General features: G+C 37.4%; 1 protein-coding gene across 4 annotated transcripts in view; it reads right to left on the bottom strand.

Annotated features, from left to right (window-relative positions):
- Window positions 1-17,946, bottom strand: part of Ldah (lipid droplet associated hydrolase) — a 90,683-nt gene that overhangs the window by 13,582 nt on the left and 59,155 nt on the right. For all 4 annotated transcript variants that reach the window (XM_013013746.1, XM_013013745.1, XM_013013744.1 and 1 more), the window contains exon 6: window positions 2,324-2,406. In XM_013013746.1, coding sequence (XP_012869200.1) covers window positions 2,324-2,406 — 83 coding nt within the window. The remainder of the gene's footprint in view (window positions 1-2,323; window positions 2,407-17,946) is intronic.

Here is a 17,946-nt window from a genome sequence, read left to right as displayed (position 1 = left end):
GTTCAAAGCCAGCCTGGGCAGGAAAGTCCGTGAGACTCTTATCTCCAATAAACCACTAGAAAACCAGAAGTGGTGCTGTGGCTCAAGTGGTAGAACACTCACCTTGAGCTGAAGAGCACAAGGACAGCACCCACGCCCAGAGTTCAAGACCCATTACCGACCAAAAAAAAAAAAAAAAAGCTCATTCCTAATCTCAGGAATTATTTTTCAAGTTGACCACTTTTAAAGAGTATTTTGAAGGCAAGAGTCAGTGCTTTGACTCGGAAATAACCATGTGCTCTGTTGACTTTCCTTATTTTCTCAAGCAGACTAGGGTATATTATGTTGATTAAACTTTTATCAATATTGAATTATAGCATGTTTCATCTTTTTCAGTACAGAAACAAAAAACTGCAATAAACTTCCTGTCTCTTTGTACCTAGTTTCACTTAGGAACTGCAATTGTACTATTTGAGTGGAGGGCTCAAATTTAACTGGTAGAAAACACAATCAATAAACTTCAAGGTAGTTGAGGACCATTAAACTAAACAATGTCTTGTTTCCTCAAATTCTGTAAGTACATTTAATGTTGTCTTAGAAACAAAATTATTCCCATAAAGTCCATTTGTGTGACTGTGTGTTAATACTAACCTTGAAATGTCTGCCACCTACCATTATACCCCCATATTTCTCCATAAAAGTTTCAGTAAACTTACAGTCCTGACACAGTATGAACAAACCTCTATCTGGGAATGATTAAACTTGCATATGGATTTAACTTAGCACAGGAATAAGTTAGCACCTTTCTTTGACCTCTTTCTGAGCATAACACACACCAGGATCTAGAAGTGATGAGGATTTTATAGCAGCTGGCTTCCCCAGGTGGTAAGCCAGGCTCTAACACATGATGGGTCCAGTTATTTGGCAAGTGTGAATTTTGGAAGTGAGTATCCGCCACTCTTATTATAAACTGGGAGTTGAGTTGTTTTTATGAACTTCTACCCTGGAGAACTTAAAATGTATTTTTGAAAACAGATGAGCTTACAATTTAACTGGGAAGAAAAATTCTGTTTTCTTGCATTTTCACATGCTTTGATGGTTAGTAGTTGACAGCCTTGGAGGAAAGTTTCTCTCCTGTGGCTCCTAGCCTTCTCCATTAAAAAATGAGGGCTTCCTTCTGATTTAGATCTATCTCTAGATAACTGCTCTTTAAGAAATATAATGCCCACGCTGGCCATAAGACAGAGATTGCCATTTGTTAGTCCTTTCTAGATGAATATTTTCAGTATGTTGAAAATATTTTCAAAGATATAAATATTTCAAAGAAATAAATATAATTTCTTTCAATCAGTGCTTGGTAACATGCACAACTTAAAAAATTTCTTTATTAAGTAACTAGGTACTAGTGGCTCATGCCTGTAATCATAGCTACTCAGGAGGCTGAGATCTAAGAATCAAGGTTCAAAGCCAGGCAAGGCAGGAAAGTCTGTGAGACTCTTATCTCCTATTAACAACCAGAAAACTGAAAGTGGAGCTATAGCTCAAAGTGGTAGAATGTTAGCCTTGAGCACAAAAGCTCAGCGACAGCACTTAGGCCCTGAGTTCAAGCCCCACAACCAACAAGAAAAAGTTCTAGTAACTATTATAAATGGTATAGAGGAATAGGTGAAATCACCGTTTAATATATTTTATTTAATATGTCTTAAGTATTATTCAACATTCAGTTGGCATAAGTATTTTCCCTTTTAGGTAATAATTTTTCCCTTTCCTTTTTCTTCTCTTCTCTTCCTTTCTCTCCTCCCCCTCCCTAACCCAGCGAGAAGAATTTTAGTGAAAATTAGAGTGTCACAGACTTTCCTGCCTGGGCGGTTGTTGCATCTCTAACTTCAGATCTCAGCCTCTTGTGTAGCTAGGATTACATGTGGGAGCCACTGGGGCCCAAGTCAGAAAACTGCTTTCTTTTTTGTGTGCATTAAACAAGACAGTCTTACTCTAATGGCTTAAGAGTAAGAAAGAAGAAACTTACCAGTCACCATGTCACACATTATTTATGTTTTAACATAATCTTATCATACAAATAATTTTAATTCTCCTTAGTACTATGCATTGTCAAAATAGATAAGAATTCTAAAAACAAGTTCAATAAAATAAGTGACAAAGTATATTCAAGTAGCTAATCAGCTTTACTTGTACTATGTAACTTTTAGGGATAACATTAATTTGAACTAGAAGTATAACTCTGTATAAACTGACAAATCTTTAAGGTCATACAGAATTCCAGCCCTTCATTCTCAATAAAATTTCTGTGTATATAATTAATTGCTTGTAGTATTTAAGTGATTACCTTGGATAAATTATTCTTTATGGTTTCGTCATCTCTCTTCACCACCTGCATCATTTCTTGGGCTCCAAGGTAGGCAGCATTAGCTACATTTAGCAAACAAAAAGCCAGATACTTAGAATGTGCAAAACAAACACAAAAATGAATTAAGTTTTGAAACTCACACATCTCCCCTTTTCAACAGGTCAAGTGCTGATATGAGATATTGGTAAGGCCATGAGAGAGACATATGCAGGTAACACATATGGCATCTGGAAATGAATAGATCGTGCTAAATTTAGTACATTTTTAATGTTGGGGATGGGCAAATACAAACAAACAAATACATAGTACAATGTGAGACCAAAATAAGCTAAGGAGATAGACTGTGCAGAGATGTGGTATCTATTTCATGTAAAGTATACTGGAGTGCCTCAAAGAGGGATGTCTGAACTAGATTGACATGAAAAGAAGGGGTTGGGCCAGCTAACACTGGGGGAAGAAACATTTCAGACAGAAAGGGCAGGGCAGACACTTTCTCTAGCTGAGGATTGTAGAAGCCCTATGCAGCTAAGGATAACTTTTGAGGGAGAAAGCTAGCATGGGTAGGGGATCTAGTTTGTTGTTCCCTCTCATAGTGGTGCTTGCCTGTGGTTCTCTCTCTGTTGTTTTGTTGAGTGTTGTTTTTGATGACTTCTTAAAGGAAAGCATACTAGAATACATATCCTGTATTTTCTTAGCCTACTTTCTTAAGTTGAGACTGGACCTTTAGTCTATAGCTATACATTAAGCAAGTGCAATACAAAGCTTTAAGTCTTATTTCCAAAGTCAGAATATTTTTGTTTTCCTAACAAAACAAGGTATTTATAATAACTGAATGGATTAAAGCAACAGGAATTTGGTTACTACATTACAGTTCATCCACTCAATTACTCTACTATATATACTCTATGGTGATGAATATAGAATGTCAAATACATATTTAAGAGTATCATAAAAAGGAGATTACAAAAAATGCCTTGTGATCTCATTGTTATAGAAACAGTGTATGGTTGGGATATATATGAAAAGATGGAGAACAAAATAATCACAGTGATTATTTGTGGTTAATGGAATCTCAGGGGATTTGCTTGCCCTTCCTCTTACCTTCTTCCCTTCTACTGGTGACAGTGTTTCTTTTTTTCCTTTTGTATATGCTCTTCCTATAATTATTTCATTAGTCATGCACAAAAATTCCCTTTTTTCTTCAACAATCTATCAGTGTTTGCAGATTTCCATCAAATTTTATTCCCAAGTAACCAACAGACCTAATAATTTGTCTATCACATCCTTCTTCCTGTAGAGCCTTCCTTTTCTTTCTTTCTTTTTGCCTATCTTAAACTGATTGCTCTCCAAACTTGCTGCATAGATGTCACCCGCGGGCTTTTCTGGACTAGATTCTTTGTTTTGCAGATTCTGTCCATGACTGTCTTTCTTTGGTTTATTTTTTCACTGAAGCACATTAGTTAGATTTTATACATGTTTACATACCTAATTTTTTGCATTGATTTATAGTTTGGCTATGTATAGAAGTTTAAGCTAGGAATGGCCAACTCTCCACAATCTAGCATCCAAGGTTAGTGGTTACAATTCTAGTTTTTATGAATGTAACTACTTCCCTTAAATTCTTCCCACCTCCCTCATTCCTTTACTCTCAAGCTCAAGAACTCTTCTTAGTATCTTCATCTCAGTTCTGAGGGAACACCAATTCATAGATTCATAGGAATTTTTAACATATTAGGGCCAGACACCTGGTGGGCTCATTTATTCCTGGACTCATTGAATTCATTTCTGAATGTTTCTGCACCCCCCTTCTGCACCCATTATTTCTTTGATAATTTCTTGTCCTATTTTCTCTGCCTTTTCTGTCTGGAACTTCTACTAGTAGGTTATTAGGCCTCAGAGATTCATTTTTTTTTTTTTTTTGGTCGGTTGTGGGGCTTGAACTCTGGGCCTGGGTGCTGTCCCTCAGCTCTTCAGCTCAAGGCAAGCGCTCTACCACTTAAGCTACAGCGCCACTTCCGGTTTTGTGGTGGTTTATTGGAGATAGGAGTCTCATGGTCTCTCCTGCCCGGGCTGGCTTTGAACCGCGATCCTCAGATCTCAGCCTCCTGAGTAGCTAGGATTACAGGCGTGAGCCACCAGTGCCCGGCTCATTTGTTAAATTATGTTTTTCTTTTCTTTTTTTTTGGGGGGGGGTCCAGTTGTGGGGACTGAACTCTGGGCCTGGGCGCTGTCCCTCAGCTCTTTAGCTCAAGGCTAGCGTTCTACCACTTGAGTCACAGAGCCACTTCCGGATTTTTTCTTTTTTGCTTATGTGGTGCTGAGGAATCAAACCCAGGGCCTCAGGCATGCAAGGCAAGCACTCTACCACTGAGCCAACTTCCCAGCCCTAAATTATATGTTTTTCTATAACCTTTCTCTCTATTTCCCTTATTCTCTAGAAGATTTCTTCAACTGTCTCTTCAGCAAAGATTTTCCTGTTCTTTTTCCATTTTCATAGCCTTTTTTCTTTGTTTTACAGATGTTTTGTCACCTTTCTGAGATTAAAGAGCTTTTAACAAATGTCTTCCCCCTGCTTTTTCCTGTTTGTTGCATTATCCATTTCCTTGGAGTCTTCCTTTCTTTGAGCCTGTATTTCTGTTTTGGTCTCTCTTATCTTGAGGAAATTCCTGATGTACTTGCATCATATAAAGCAATCTGCTCTTAAAGCAGCACCTGATTCTCTTTATCAGTCTTTAATTTTGATCCAGACTTAGATTACTTGCTTGCTGTTCAGAGCTACAAAATCATGAAGGACAACTGTCTTACTGATTTGAAAAGACTTCATTTAATAAACGTGTCTGGTAGATGTCCATGTTTTCCTTCTGTGATAATTGTTTCCTATTTTTCATGACAAATTGGTATACTATTATTTCTCCTTCAGAGATAGGAGCTATAAAGTTGAGGAAAAGCATCTTTTCATGTATCCTCCTCTAGCTTTGACTTTCTGAAAGTCCAGGTCCTATGTTCCTAGACCTCTGTTCACTTCTGGATAGAATTCTCCCACTGAGATACAGGCAGGATGCCAAGTTTCTTTTCTGTTACAGCAGGTCTTGATGGGCAGCCATCCATCCCCAGCAATTCTTTATAATGGGGTGGTCACTGAGTGACATGGATAGGCTAGCCTCAGCTGAGATTCTGCATTCTTGACCCAGTACGTCCAAAGCACTTTATCTGCAGTGTAGACTCATTTAGTCAAGAGGGTACACAGGACTTGTTCCTCTCCCTTCACTGTAGACACAGCCTGTTTGGGTTTTATTACCAACAGACTGAATGCCAAACAAGTGCTTTCTCCTACATGAAATAAAAGCCCCAGTGGCAGTCCTCATTAGTGCACTTTTCTCTTAGGTGGAATTTTCCCTATTGCAACTCAGGGCACTTGAAATCAACATAAAAAACATGGATAACTGACTATTGATAAAGCATTACTCTGTCATTGTAAACAGATTTATCCTTACCTTTTTTCAGAGATTCTATAATCAAGTCAATTCAATGTTTGTTTCTTGTATCAGAAACACAAAATGTTTGCTAGAGCAACATACCTTTAATTAACCTTCCTATAAAGATGTCATTATAGATAGTCCAGAATCTACAGGAGGATTATGTTACAGAAGTTGGACTAAGTGAACCAAGTTGAACTCGGTACTTGTTTCTTCAAGGTGGTGGAGATAGGGATGGGGAAGGAAATTCCTATAGTAATGTAGGCTTACATCTTACTTACTACCTAGATAACTATGATAACCTAGATAATTGATGCTAATATCAGATATCCTCCAAGGTCAGTTAGTCCTCTCTTATCACAGAAGACTGTACACACAGTTTGAAACCTGGTGTGGTGTGGGAAGGCCCAACTTTGGTGCATGGCAGCCATATGAGATGCTTTCTGGGCTGCCCACACCTATATATTTTGAAGTATACGGTTTTGTAGAATTAAATGTGTAGCTTCCATACCTTGTACTTGGCATTTTGTTAATAATAAAGTTTTATAGGAAATACTCCAGTCATTTTTAATGAGAAAATTTTGACTTTAAGCTGCTTATAAAAAATCCTTATGAAATTTAACATATACAGTAGATTTCTATGAAATAAAAATGTTTTCAGAGATGGAAATCTCAACTGAATTTTGATTTCAAATGGAAATAAGTTCACAGTTCTACTTCTAAGTAAAATGGAGTAAGAGGGACAAGATTTGTCATCCTTCCTAAAAACAACTAAAAAAGCAAGACAAAATATATGAAAAAAAAGTTTTTGAGATTCTAGATAGTGGGCAAAGACAGTGATCTCTGAGAAAAGAGTAATCAATTTTTGAGTAATAAAAGTGTAGAGCAAAGTATAGAGCAATGAAATGAAAAGAATCACAAAGCACATGGATGAACATTGCAAACACTATGTATAAAAAAAGCCAGCCATAAGAGAATGTACATTAGGTAATTTGAACAGGGCAAAATTCAAAACCAGGTAAAATTAAATAATGTAACTAGATGTCAAGGTGGTAGTTACATCTGGGAGTTCAGATCAGCAGAGGCAGAGGAGAGGCCTTTGGGATCTGTGCATTGGTGACTTTTTGGTGGGGTGGTATTTATGGAATTCTGTTTTGTGACAATTCAGGTAAGTATACATTTGTGCTTTAAGCTTTTTTTGTCATTCTTAAATTAGAAAAAAAACTTAATTCAAATAATTTATATTGAGTCTTACATTTCTGGAAACCAGTTCTTCATTGGGGAATGTATTAACTTTATTCTTATTGTTACTTATTTTGTCCTGCTAATTTCCCATCTAAATATGTAATAATAATAATATAAAAATATATAAAAAGCACACAATACTAGTTCCTTTTTCAGTAATTGCTCTGAAGAAGCCATCTTTGTCATTCTTCAAAAATGCTCATAATGCAATTCAGTGCTCAGAAATAATAATACCAAATAGAAGTGTAATTTCCTAAGTGGAAAACACATTTCTCTTGGCAACAACCGTCAACAACATTCCTGGAAATACAGCAGAATTCAGAGCGCTTCAAGGACCATAGTGAAGGAAATGTTTAGTACCAGGAGTAATGGAAATAAAAACATGGAGAAGGAATGATTTATAAGAATGCAAATTGCTTAGTTTCCTTCACTAAAAATCTAAACACAGGTATAAAAAAGACTTGGAGGAGTCTAAAATTCACTTGCTACTATCATCATCTAACATCTATTCAACATATGGATGTTGTGATGGGACATCAAATGAGAGCAGGAGCTGAGAAGTTCAGGATAGTTGAAAAGTGAGGATTAAAATTTGAAGCTCAATAGGGCCTTCATCTCACATTTCAAATGTTTTTACTGCTATTTTCCCCAAATGGTACATAATCAACGCCAGAAGGCTGTCTTCTGTCCTTCCCATTGTCTATTTTGATGCCATTTTGTCAGCCTAGAAAAATCCCAAGTCCTTTTCAGATCCAAGCTCATGTATGTTCTTCTGTTACTTATCTAGGTAGAACTGATCCCTCCTAAGTATCATTACCACCCTGTGTCTGTTTTTATGATATTCCTTCCATGATACAGTAAACACTTTTCACATTTGTCCCCTGTAATATACTCAGTAACTTAAAGGCATTTCATTCATTTTCTCCTGTGTTAGAGCTAGTTCTAGCTTCATTGCATATGTGTATGAGGAAGGATTGTTAAAATAAATAGGAATGGCCTGAAAGTGGCAGTTGGTCAAGTGTTTTGAAGAGGTGTAGAGAGGAAAAGTTTGCTGCCTGATTTGAAGTGGTCCTTAGCTGATATCACAAGAACTAGAGGCTGAAGTATGCTCACACTTGATAAGCCAACCTAGAAGGTAGTAGTGTATAAGTGGTATAAATTACAGGAAAGAGGGCAACTTTAAAAGTTTTTCTTGAGATTAACCAGAAACTTGTTTACATGAACACAAAGCATCCAGGGACAATGTAAGCAATAAGTAATAATAATTAATAAGGACTAATTATTATAATTACATGTGCTAGGTGCTGGTGGCTCACGCCTGTAATCCTAGCTACTTAGGGGGCTAAGGATTGAGATCTGAGGATCGCAGTTCAAAGCCCGCCCTGGCAGGAAAGTCCGTGAGACTCTTATCTCCAATAAATCACCAGAAAACTGCAAGTGGCACTGTGGCTCAAGTGGTAAAGTGCTACCCTTGAGTTGAAGAGCTGAGGGACAGTGCCCAGGCCCAGAGTTCAAACCCCATGACCAAAAAAAAATTATATAAAGAGATGCATAAATAACATCATAAAGCAAAACATAGAGATGGAAAGTCAAACTAGTACAATTTCCAAGTAGAATGCCCTGGTATTTTATTTTGCCTTCATATTGGTAGAAAAGATCAATGGTGCTAAAGCAAAGGGAATTCCTATAGATGGTCACAGTTTAATCAGGACAGGTGATTGTGGAGATAGGAAATTTGCCATATATGGCTGTGTATATTGCAGTGAAAAATGTGATTGTTATGCTCTATTCTGGTCAAGATATTTCTAGGCACTTTGAACTTCTTTAAAAGGGTTGACAGATTCTATATGTACAAAATAATCCAAGTAAAACTTCATCTCTTTTAAAACTTCATCTCATTTCGAGATTTGGTAGATATGAAATGGGTTTGGTATACTCATCTCCATGATGGAAGAGTGGCTGGGGAAAGACTAAAAGAAGTGACAGAGTAAAGTTTTTATTTGGATGTGGCTCAGTGGTAGAATGCTTGTCTAGCATGTGCAAGGCCCTAGGTTTGATTTCTAGCACCACAAGAAAATTTTTATTTTAAGTGAACTTTAAAGTTAATAAAGTACACTAGTCACTATGGGAATTGAGATGGACTCTAGTATGAATAGGGATATCTAGACATGCTTTCAAAACAAGCAGCAATTAGGAAATAAACTACAGACCCTAATCTGAGGTTATCACACCAGAACCTATGAAGTCCAATGACATTCTGGGGAAATGAGGCTATGGTATTTTAATTACAGTGGATTTCAGTCAGAGATTGGGGTGACATGCCTGAATGAGGTGTTGGGAGGTGATTTACTTATAAAAAGATGAGTCTCAAGACTGTCTTGAATTGGAGCTGTAGTAGTGTACAATGTATACTTAGTAGTATACAATATACTTCTCCAAAAGCCAGTAACAAACCCCCTCAGTTCCTGTGACTGCTTCTACTTAGAAATGAAAGACAAAACAATGACTTCCTGGCTTCTAGTTTATAGGAGGAATATTCTGGGAAAGAATCTCTCCCTCCTTCTTTCCTCTCTTCCCTAGGCTGACCTCAAGCTCAACATCTTCCTTAGCCTCTGGAGAGATGGGATTACAATCATGTGAGTCTTTTATTAATAAGTCAAAGGTAATCAGGGACAAGCCTTTTTTTCTCTCTTGTTCCCTTCCTTTCTTTCAGTGTTATACGGGAGGCACGAGGTTGCAAGAGCAATCATGTGACCATGAGATACTGAGCAGGAAGAAACCTAGATACTAAAGGATAACAGCGTGGAAATATAGAAAACCCACATCTCTGAAGGCCCAGTGGGACATTTTTTTTTTTTATTCCAGTTGTGGGGCCTGAACTCTGGGCCTGGGCACTGTCCCTCAGCTCTTCAGCTCAAGGCTAGTGCTCTACCACTTGAGCCACAGCGCCACTTCCGGCTTTTTTCTTTTTGCTTATATGGTGCTGAGGAATTGAACCCAGGGCCTCAGGCTTGCGAGGCAAACGCTCTACCACTGAGCCACCTTCCCAGCCCGGGACATTTGTTTACTTCAGTCTCGACTGCATACAGCTATATGCTTTGGCCACTGTGATTTAGTTTTCTGTTAACTACAGTCAAACTCAATCCCAGTAGATGAAAGGTGAAAATATGTCCTTTACATTTTCTGGGTGTTTGTGGAGATGTTCTGCTTACCTTCCACAAGATTCTGATATTGAATATGGGAGGAGGGTGGCATCATGGCATATCTATACACATCCACAGCTTCCCTGGGAGAAGGTAGAAGTAGTAGCTGACTATAAAAGAGATTTTCCAAGTACCCTTCTCAAACATCTGCCTATCTCAGAGATGGCAAGATTAGCTAGGAATGCTTGAGTCAGGCAAAGGTGCACCGTGGCAGGATTAGGGACATATTGTAAGACTGGAAGATCCTGGAGACATGAGCAGCAGCTAAGTAAGCAGAGATTAAAAATGACAGAGAAACTTGGTCAGAGCAAGGTGAGAAGTCAGAAAGGCATCAGACAGGAGGAGTCTATCTGAAGATTAAGCCAAACTAGAAATGTAGGTAAAGCTGCTGAACAAGGGAAAACTGTTTAGTAATTCCTTATTATCTTTTTCAGCTTGTTTTCCATCTTTTCCAGTGGTGCCAGATGTGGCTTTTAACAAAGTAGAAACTAGACACAGAAAAGAAGTTTTTTCATTCTAAAAGTTCTTTATGATTTGGAAAAATGTTTCTTATTCATGTATTTTATTATGCTTCTCTATAGCTGGGCTCCTGGTTATTAGAGTCCGCCTTTCAGTCTGTAGACAGATACTTTACCCAAATGACAGTGTGTTCACCACAGTGAAGAGAACACAACTAAAGGGATTTCAAAAACTCTTTAAGCTGGAAGATAATGTTAAAACATAAGCAAATATCAACATACATGGTGTCTATATATGAAGCTTGTATAAGGAAACTTGCTAAACACTGTTAAACAATGGAGGGGGATGGGGAAAGAACAACAGATGAGCTTAATCTGACTAAATCATAATATGTGTATGTGTGAATATGATGTGCATATATTACCATGATGAAACCCCTTTGTACAATTAAACACTCTAAAAATGAAATGAAAAAAGAAAATGAAAACAAGCTACATTGGGGGGCAGATACAAGAGGGAGTAGAGTGGGCCACAAAAGAAGTTAAAGGAAAGTGATCGAAATACTTTGTATGCATGGAAAATAGAAACAGAATATATAGAATAATGAAAATAGAACAATAAAACCTGTTCAAATTGTGTTAAGAAGGGAGGAGGGCAGATAAGGGAGAGCTAGAAGAGGGAAGTTCGACTGAGTTACATTGTAGGTATGGAAATGCTACAGTGAAACCTTCACTTGTACAACTAAGATGCTAATATAAATCTCAATAAAGAATAAAAACAATCAAAATTTCATTTAGAAAAATAGTAAGATATTAGCATGTCTTAGTTTTAGACAAGTGATGCTATCTTAGCTCCATATGTAGTCACCTTTGGTTTTAAATCTAATACTGACAAAACAATTTTTTCTTCATTCCTGGATTTTAGGCTGTTTCTATATATCATTAAACATTGCAGTTGGGTTTCATAAACAGATTTCACAAGCTTCTCATTTAAATGAGTAAATAGTTAACATGGGATTCTGAGTTCTTGTTAAAAAAATTATTCTGGAACTGGATTAAAATATTCCAAGAACTCAAGGATTTGTGATTCTTTTAGTGAAGCTTGTGTTGTTAGCTTGCTAAACAGTTCAGTCATTTTATATTATTGTAAATGTTTAAAAATGTTATTTCCACATTAAGTATAAGAATGATTAAAGTTTCATTTACAAGAAGGTATTCAACGAGGTAACATAACCCTATATCTCTGTGCTATGTTTTTCTAGTTAGGTAACTGAAAGGAACTAAAACACCAATTTAGCTGAATGAAAAGACCTTCGAATATTTGAAAAAGTTAATTATTTGACCTGTGATGCTGCTGAGCTAAAATATATTTTCTTTTACTTTGATCAGAAAATCCAATTTAGCTGTCTTGGAAAGTCTATTTCTCATGAAGTGGAATAACATCTATTTTAATGAAAATATGTAGTAGCAAACATTCCAGGATTGAGATTACAGGGGAGAAAAATCCATGTTCTTTAAAATAACTTTTAAAACAATCTAGTTACAGAATTTATCCTGATGAATTCTCTGGTAACTAACTTAGAGCTACTCTTCTCTTAATGCTGGCTAGAAAATGATGTTTTATTTACTCATATTGGAGAAGATTATCTAGCTCCAGCATACAAGAAAGGATGGGGCATCTTTGCCAAAGAACAGCAGCACTAGAAATATTTGAATAGTTTGGTTCTTGAAGTTTTCAGACTTTATACCAACAACAACAACAAAAAATGAGTGCATAAAGAATACAGAAAAAGTTTCTATCTAGATCAGGCAGGACTTATTATCCACTATTTGGACTTGCAAATTTCCTCCATTTGTTTCCCCAAGATCTGTACTGAAGCACAGACATTACATAATGTGCAAACACTGCAAGGCCTCCTAGGAGTCAAGCTGGCAAGCTAAAGGTCACCGTCTGGATGTCAGGCCATAGAGGAACAGGTCTGTGGGAGGAATGTCCTGCTGCACCCAACAGGACCACTGGGAATAAACTCTGACTTGGTCTTCTTTTTTCCTGACAACTCTTCTCCTCATGTCACCTGAAAACTATGCCACCAACTTATGTGGCTTGTAATCCTGGCTGCCTTCACCATTCACAGCAGCAACAGCCCTGGTAGAGCCCACTAATCACCACAAGGGTGAAGGTCTTTCATTACAAGCAATGTTCTCTCTCAGCCAGACCTTCATCCACTTGAAGTAAGCAAGGTACTAGGAATCACTTAGGAATGCCTGGGATATGGTTGGTAGCTGTAATGATTGTTGCAAGAGAAGGCAGGGTGTGACTGAGGATTCTGGTGAGACAAACTAGGGACTAGGATGGTTGAGATGCTTGCTTAATGATCAGCCAATAGTCATGCCTAGGAGAAAAAGAACATCTAATTCAGGCAGTCAGAATATAGTGGTCATCTATCCCATTGAAGAAAATAAAGTCCTTAGCTGGAAAATGCTTTTCATTTTTATTCAACTTTTAAGACAACTGTAGATGCACTTGTAAAGTACAAGAAATTCAGAGACATGGGTGTGCAACCTTTACTCAGTTTCTCCAAATGTAACATCTTATAAAACTGTAGAAAATATACACTGTGGAATAATAATACATTAATACAATGAGGTTACAAAGTAATTCAGTTGTCTCTCTCTCAGTCTGAGACTAAGGCTCACTATGTAGCCCAGGCTGGCTTTAAATTCTTGACTTTCCTGCCTCAGGTTCCTTATTGCTGGGATTATAGGCATGTACCACTATGTACAGCCTAAAGATCTCTCTTATTGCTCTTTTATAAATGCACTCACTTCTGTCTTTGCCTTTTTTCATTCTTAAGCCTTGACAACCACTACTTTGTTCCCTATTTATGGTTTTATCATTTCATGAATTCTATGTACATGACATGCTATATCTATGTTGCTTTTTATTTTTTTTCCTCACAGATCATAATTCTCTAGAGACCCATCCATGTTCTGTGTGGATTACTAGTATATTCCTTTCTATTTCTGAATAGTGTTCTGTGGTATGATTCTACCATAGTTTAACCATTAATCCACTGAAAGATATCTGGGTTATTTCCACTTTGGTGCTATTATGGTTAAAGCTACTATAGAATTCAAGTAGGTTTTTGTGTTAATGTAAGCATTCTTTGAACAGGGATGAAAACAAGGATGCTTTGGTATTATTAGACTTGTGATCTCATTTAAACTTTTTTTTTTTTTTGCCGGTTGTGGGGCCTCAACTCTGGGCCTGGGTGCTGTCTCTCAGCTCTTCAGCTCAAGGCTAGCGTTCTACCACTTGAGCTACAGCGCCACTTCCAGCTTTTTCTGCTTATGTGGTGCTGAGGAATCGAACCCAGGGCCTCATACATGCAAGGCAAGCACTCTACCACTGAGCAACCTTCCTAGCCCCTCATTTAAACTTTTTGTTTTAGCTGTTCGTTTTCTGACACCGCTTTAGCAGGGAAAGCAGGGAGAGGTGAATGGCTATTATCTTACTGGTAAATCACGACTCTAGGTAGAAGAGTGTGCTTCATTACTGCTAGGCATGGTGAAGTCTGATTATATCATTGGGCCTCTGAAGTATGAGGCTTCAGTTTTACCATGGCCTTTGTCTGAAAAAGGGCAGTAATGGCCTTAAGTTTGCTTTTAGAAAATGTGGTAAATAGATCACAATAAAGAAAACCTCCTCTTGGCGAAAGTATTATTCTAAGAAATAGTAGATGCAGGAGAAGTCCCAAAGACAGAGCTAGAGAGTTGGCTTTTTTTTGGTTGGTTGTGGAGCTTGAACTCTGGGCCTGGGAGCTGTCCCTCAGCTCTTCAGCTCAAGGCAAGCGCTCTACCACTTGAGCTACTACAGCGCCACTTCCTTTTTTTTTTTTTTAAAGGGAAAGACTCATCTGTAAGAAATTTCCATTTGATACCAAGTCTCCTGTTTGTGCCAGGAAGATGACTCTGGATCAGTAGAGGCTCTGTTAGTAGACAGGTAACAACTTATACCTACACAACAAACCTTTCCTTTGCTTAATTTCTTTTTCTGGGCACCTGCCCATTCCTGAATTCCCTACATCCTTTGGTTTGTTTCATATGAAAGTTGTATTTCAGCCTGAATTCAAGGCCATCTCTTTGAAATGTACTCATTTCTCTGTGAATCTATGTGTATATAAGATGTTCATGTTCGTAAGTTTATACCTTTCTCTTATTAATCTTTTGTTGCAAGAGTCTGTTACAACTAAGAACTATAAGGGTAGAGATTTGGTTTTTTCCCCCTCCCCTTTCCTGGACCTTTGGCTGAAGACAGATGATGATTTCTTTGTCTCTGGCATTTCTGGGTTGCTGTATTCGTGTCTAGGATATATGCAATAAAAAAGGAAAAACGAGAGATCTTATGACTCTGTTGAGCCTTAGGTCTCAAGGTCCTAACATAGCCTACCTTTTTCCCCCTCCACCTTACAAAATCTTCTTATGCTTGTTTAACCTAGAATATTGAGAGTCTTTACTACTTAGCAGGAGAAATGGGAAATTTGTATTTATTCCCTCTTCCCTAAAGCATAATTTCCAGGAAAAACAAAAGCCTTTAATAGAGAGTACTTTTAAAAATCCTCTGGAAAGATACAAGGAAAATGTCAAAGAGGGAAGCTGTGAGGAAAACTAAAATGGCCTTACTGAAATATAAGTGGAAAGTTTCACATACAATTATCACAGGTACGTAGAAATTGCTTTTGCTAAAAATAATGAACTCCTCACTTAGGCCTATCAGTTAACTAAAAGCAGGATAAAAACCTCAAATTGCTGCTTTCCTTCCTCATTTGTCTCTGATTGAGTCTTTCTCTTCTGTAGCCATCTTGTATTCTGGGACTAACATTTTTATGACAAGGGAACAAAAGTCTCCCCAAGGAACAGCAGAGGGCCACAGGACAGACACACCCTTCTCCTGGCCAGCAGTACTAATAATCTTGTTTCCCTCAAGTGATGACAATGGTAACAGTGTCTCCAGAAACCCTTACAGAGCTGAATAAACAGACTACATCTGAACTACTACTGCTTAATCATATCTACCTTTTGCCCCTTGCCCCCTGTCCTGATTCTTCTTCTATTTAGCCTAAATCTCATGTTTGTATCTTTACCAATATACAATCTCTCTCCTCTCCCTCCCCCCTTCCTTGCTCCATCTCTCTCCCTCCCTCTCTTGGTCCTTTTGGAATCTGAGCTCAGTGCTTACACTTGGCTGGGCTGTACTCTATCCTTGACCCAAGATTTCAGGCCTTTTAAAAATGGTTATTTTTGAGAAAGGGTCTTGAGAAGTTTTCTGCCTGGGCTTAAAGTATTATGTGTAGTAATTCTGCTCTCTACCTCCTGAGACAATTTCTATGTCTGTCTGAGCCTTGCTTTACTTTCTTTCTATTTCATCCTTTTCTACCACAATGCTAAGGCTATATTCAAAAACAGGAGTTGAGGAGAGAATGGAGAGGACAAACAAATCGTGAGTAGAAAATGTAATATTGAGTCTTGTATTTAGAATAACCACATTTGGAAACAATGTCTATAATATTTACCTCTACAACTGGAGAGGCACAGAAGTGACTTAATTTTAGATTCACTATACATATGATCTTGTGGCATTCTTAAGATGGATAATGATGCTAAACTTTGGGAGTCCTGGCTTTACCAGTAACTAGGATAAAAAGACAACAGGAGCAGCAATAGTGAAAGGTGACAGTTTGCTTGAATTAGAACACTATTCACTAATTGTGTGAATGGGCTAACAACACCTTAGTCTTTCCATCTGTAAAATGGGAACTGTAGCAATCCTAAATCTTAGTTCCTCTGGAGATCATAAGTAAAAGCTTGAAACAGTGCGGTTAGCTATGCTTACAATGACTGTTGGGGTATTGGAGGCCTGTTACAAATAAAATACTAGATAGATAGAGCATATATTACTGCATCTAATTCTGGAATAATATTTTGAAGTATGGGGAATTATTATCCTCACTTTTATAGATTAAGAAACTAGGATTATTTTATTATGAAAATCATTTATGGATATAGGATGTTATCTAAAAATTTAGATTACATTCTTTCAGTAACTTTTGGGGATAAAAAAATAAAGTTCCAATTTTCCAAAATAGACCACATTTTAGGTCACAAAGCAAACTTGTCCAAATTCAGAAACATTGAAGTTATACCTTGCATTCTCTCAGACCACAAGGGAATAAAATTAGAACGCAACACCAAAAGCCACCAAAGAAAGTTCTATAACAATGGAGGCTGAACAACACACTGTTGGATCACCAGTGGGTCATGGAAGAGATTAGAAATGAAATTCAAATGTTCATTATATTCAACAAAAATGAACACACAAATTACCACTTCCTCTGGGACACAGCAAAGGCAGTACTCAGAGGCAAGTTTATAGCTCTGAGTTCCTACATCAACAAATTGGAGAGATATAAAATCAACAATTTAATGAGTCAGCTGAACCTCCTTGAAAAAGAGCAGCAAGATAAACCCCAATCCAGTAGACAGAAAGAAAAAATTAAAATTAAATCAGAATTAAATGAATTAGAATCCCAAAAAAACATAGAAACAACAAAACAAGAGTTGGTTTTTCAAAAATATTAACAAAATTGACAGACCCTTAGCAAATCTTATCAGAAAAAGAAGAGAACACACCCAAATAAATAAACTCAGAGATGAGACTGGAAACATCACCATAGAAACAACCAAGATTCAGAACATTATAAGGGAATACTTCTCAAACCTTTATGCTAATAAGTTTGAGAACTTGGCAGAAATGGATCTTTTCCTAGCAAATATCAACATGCTGAAACTAAACCAAGATGAGTTAAACCATCTTAACAGGCCCGTATCAAGCACTGAAATAGAAACAGCAATAAGAGACCTCCCATCTAAGAAAAGCCCAGGATCAGATGGATTTACAGCAGAATTCTACAAGGCCTTCAGAGCAGAGCTCACACCAATACTCCCTCAACTCTTCAATGAAACTGAGAGAGAAAGTTCACTACTGAACTCATTCTATGAAGCCATCATACCCCTCATTCCAAAACCAGGCAGAGACTCATCAAAGAAAGAGAACTACAGATCTATTTCTTTGATGAACATTGATGCAAAACTTCTCAACAAAATTTTGGCCAATCGACTTCAACAATTCATCCAAAAAATCATACACCACGATCAAACAG

This window comes from Dipodomys ordii, unplaced genomic scaffold, assembly GCF_000151885.1.
Source record: "Dipodomys ordii isolate 6190 unplaced genomic scaffold, Dord_2.0 Scaffold20, whole genome shotgun sequence".
NCBI classification, from domain to species: domain Eukaryota; kingdom Metazoa; phylum Chordata; class Mammalia; order Rodentia; family Heteromyidae; genus Dipodomys; species Dipodomys ordii.
The sequence above is the reverse complement of the archived record's forward strand: the minus strand, read 5'-3'. Positions and strand labels throughout refer to the sequence as shown.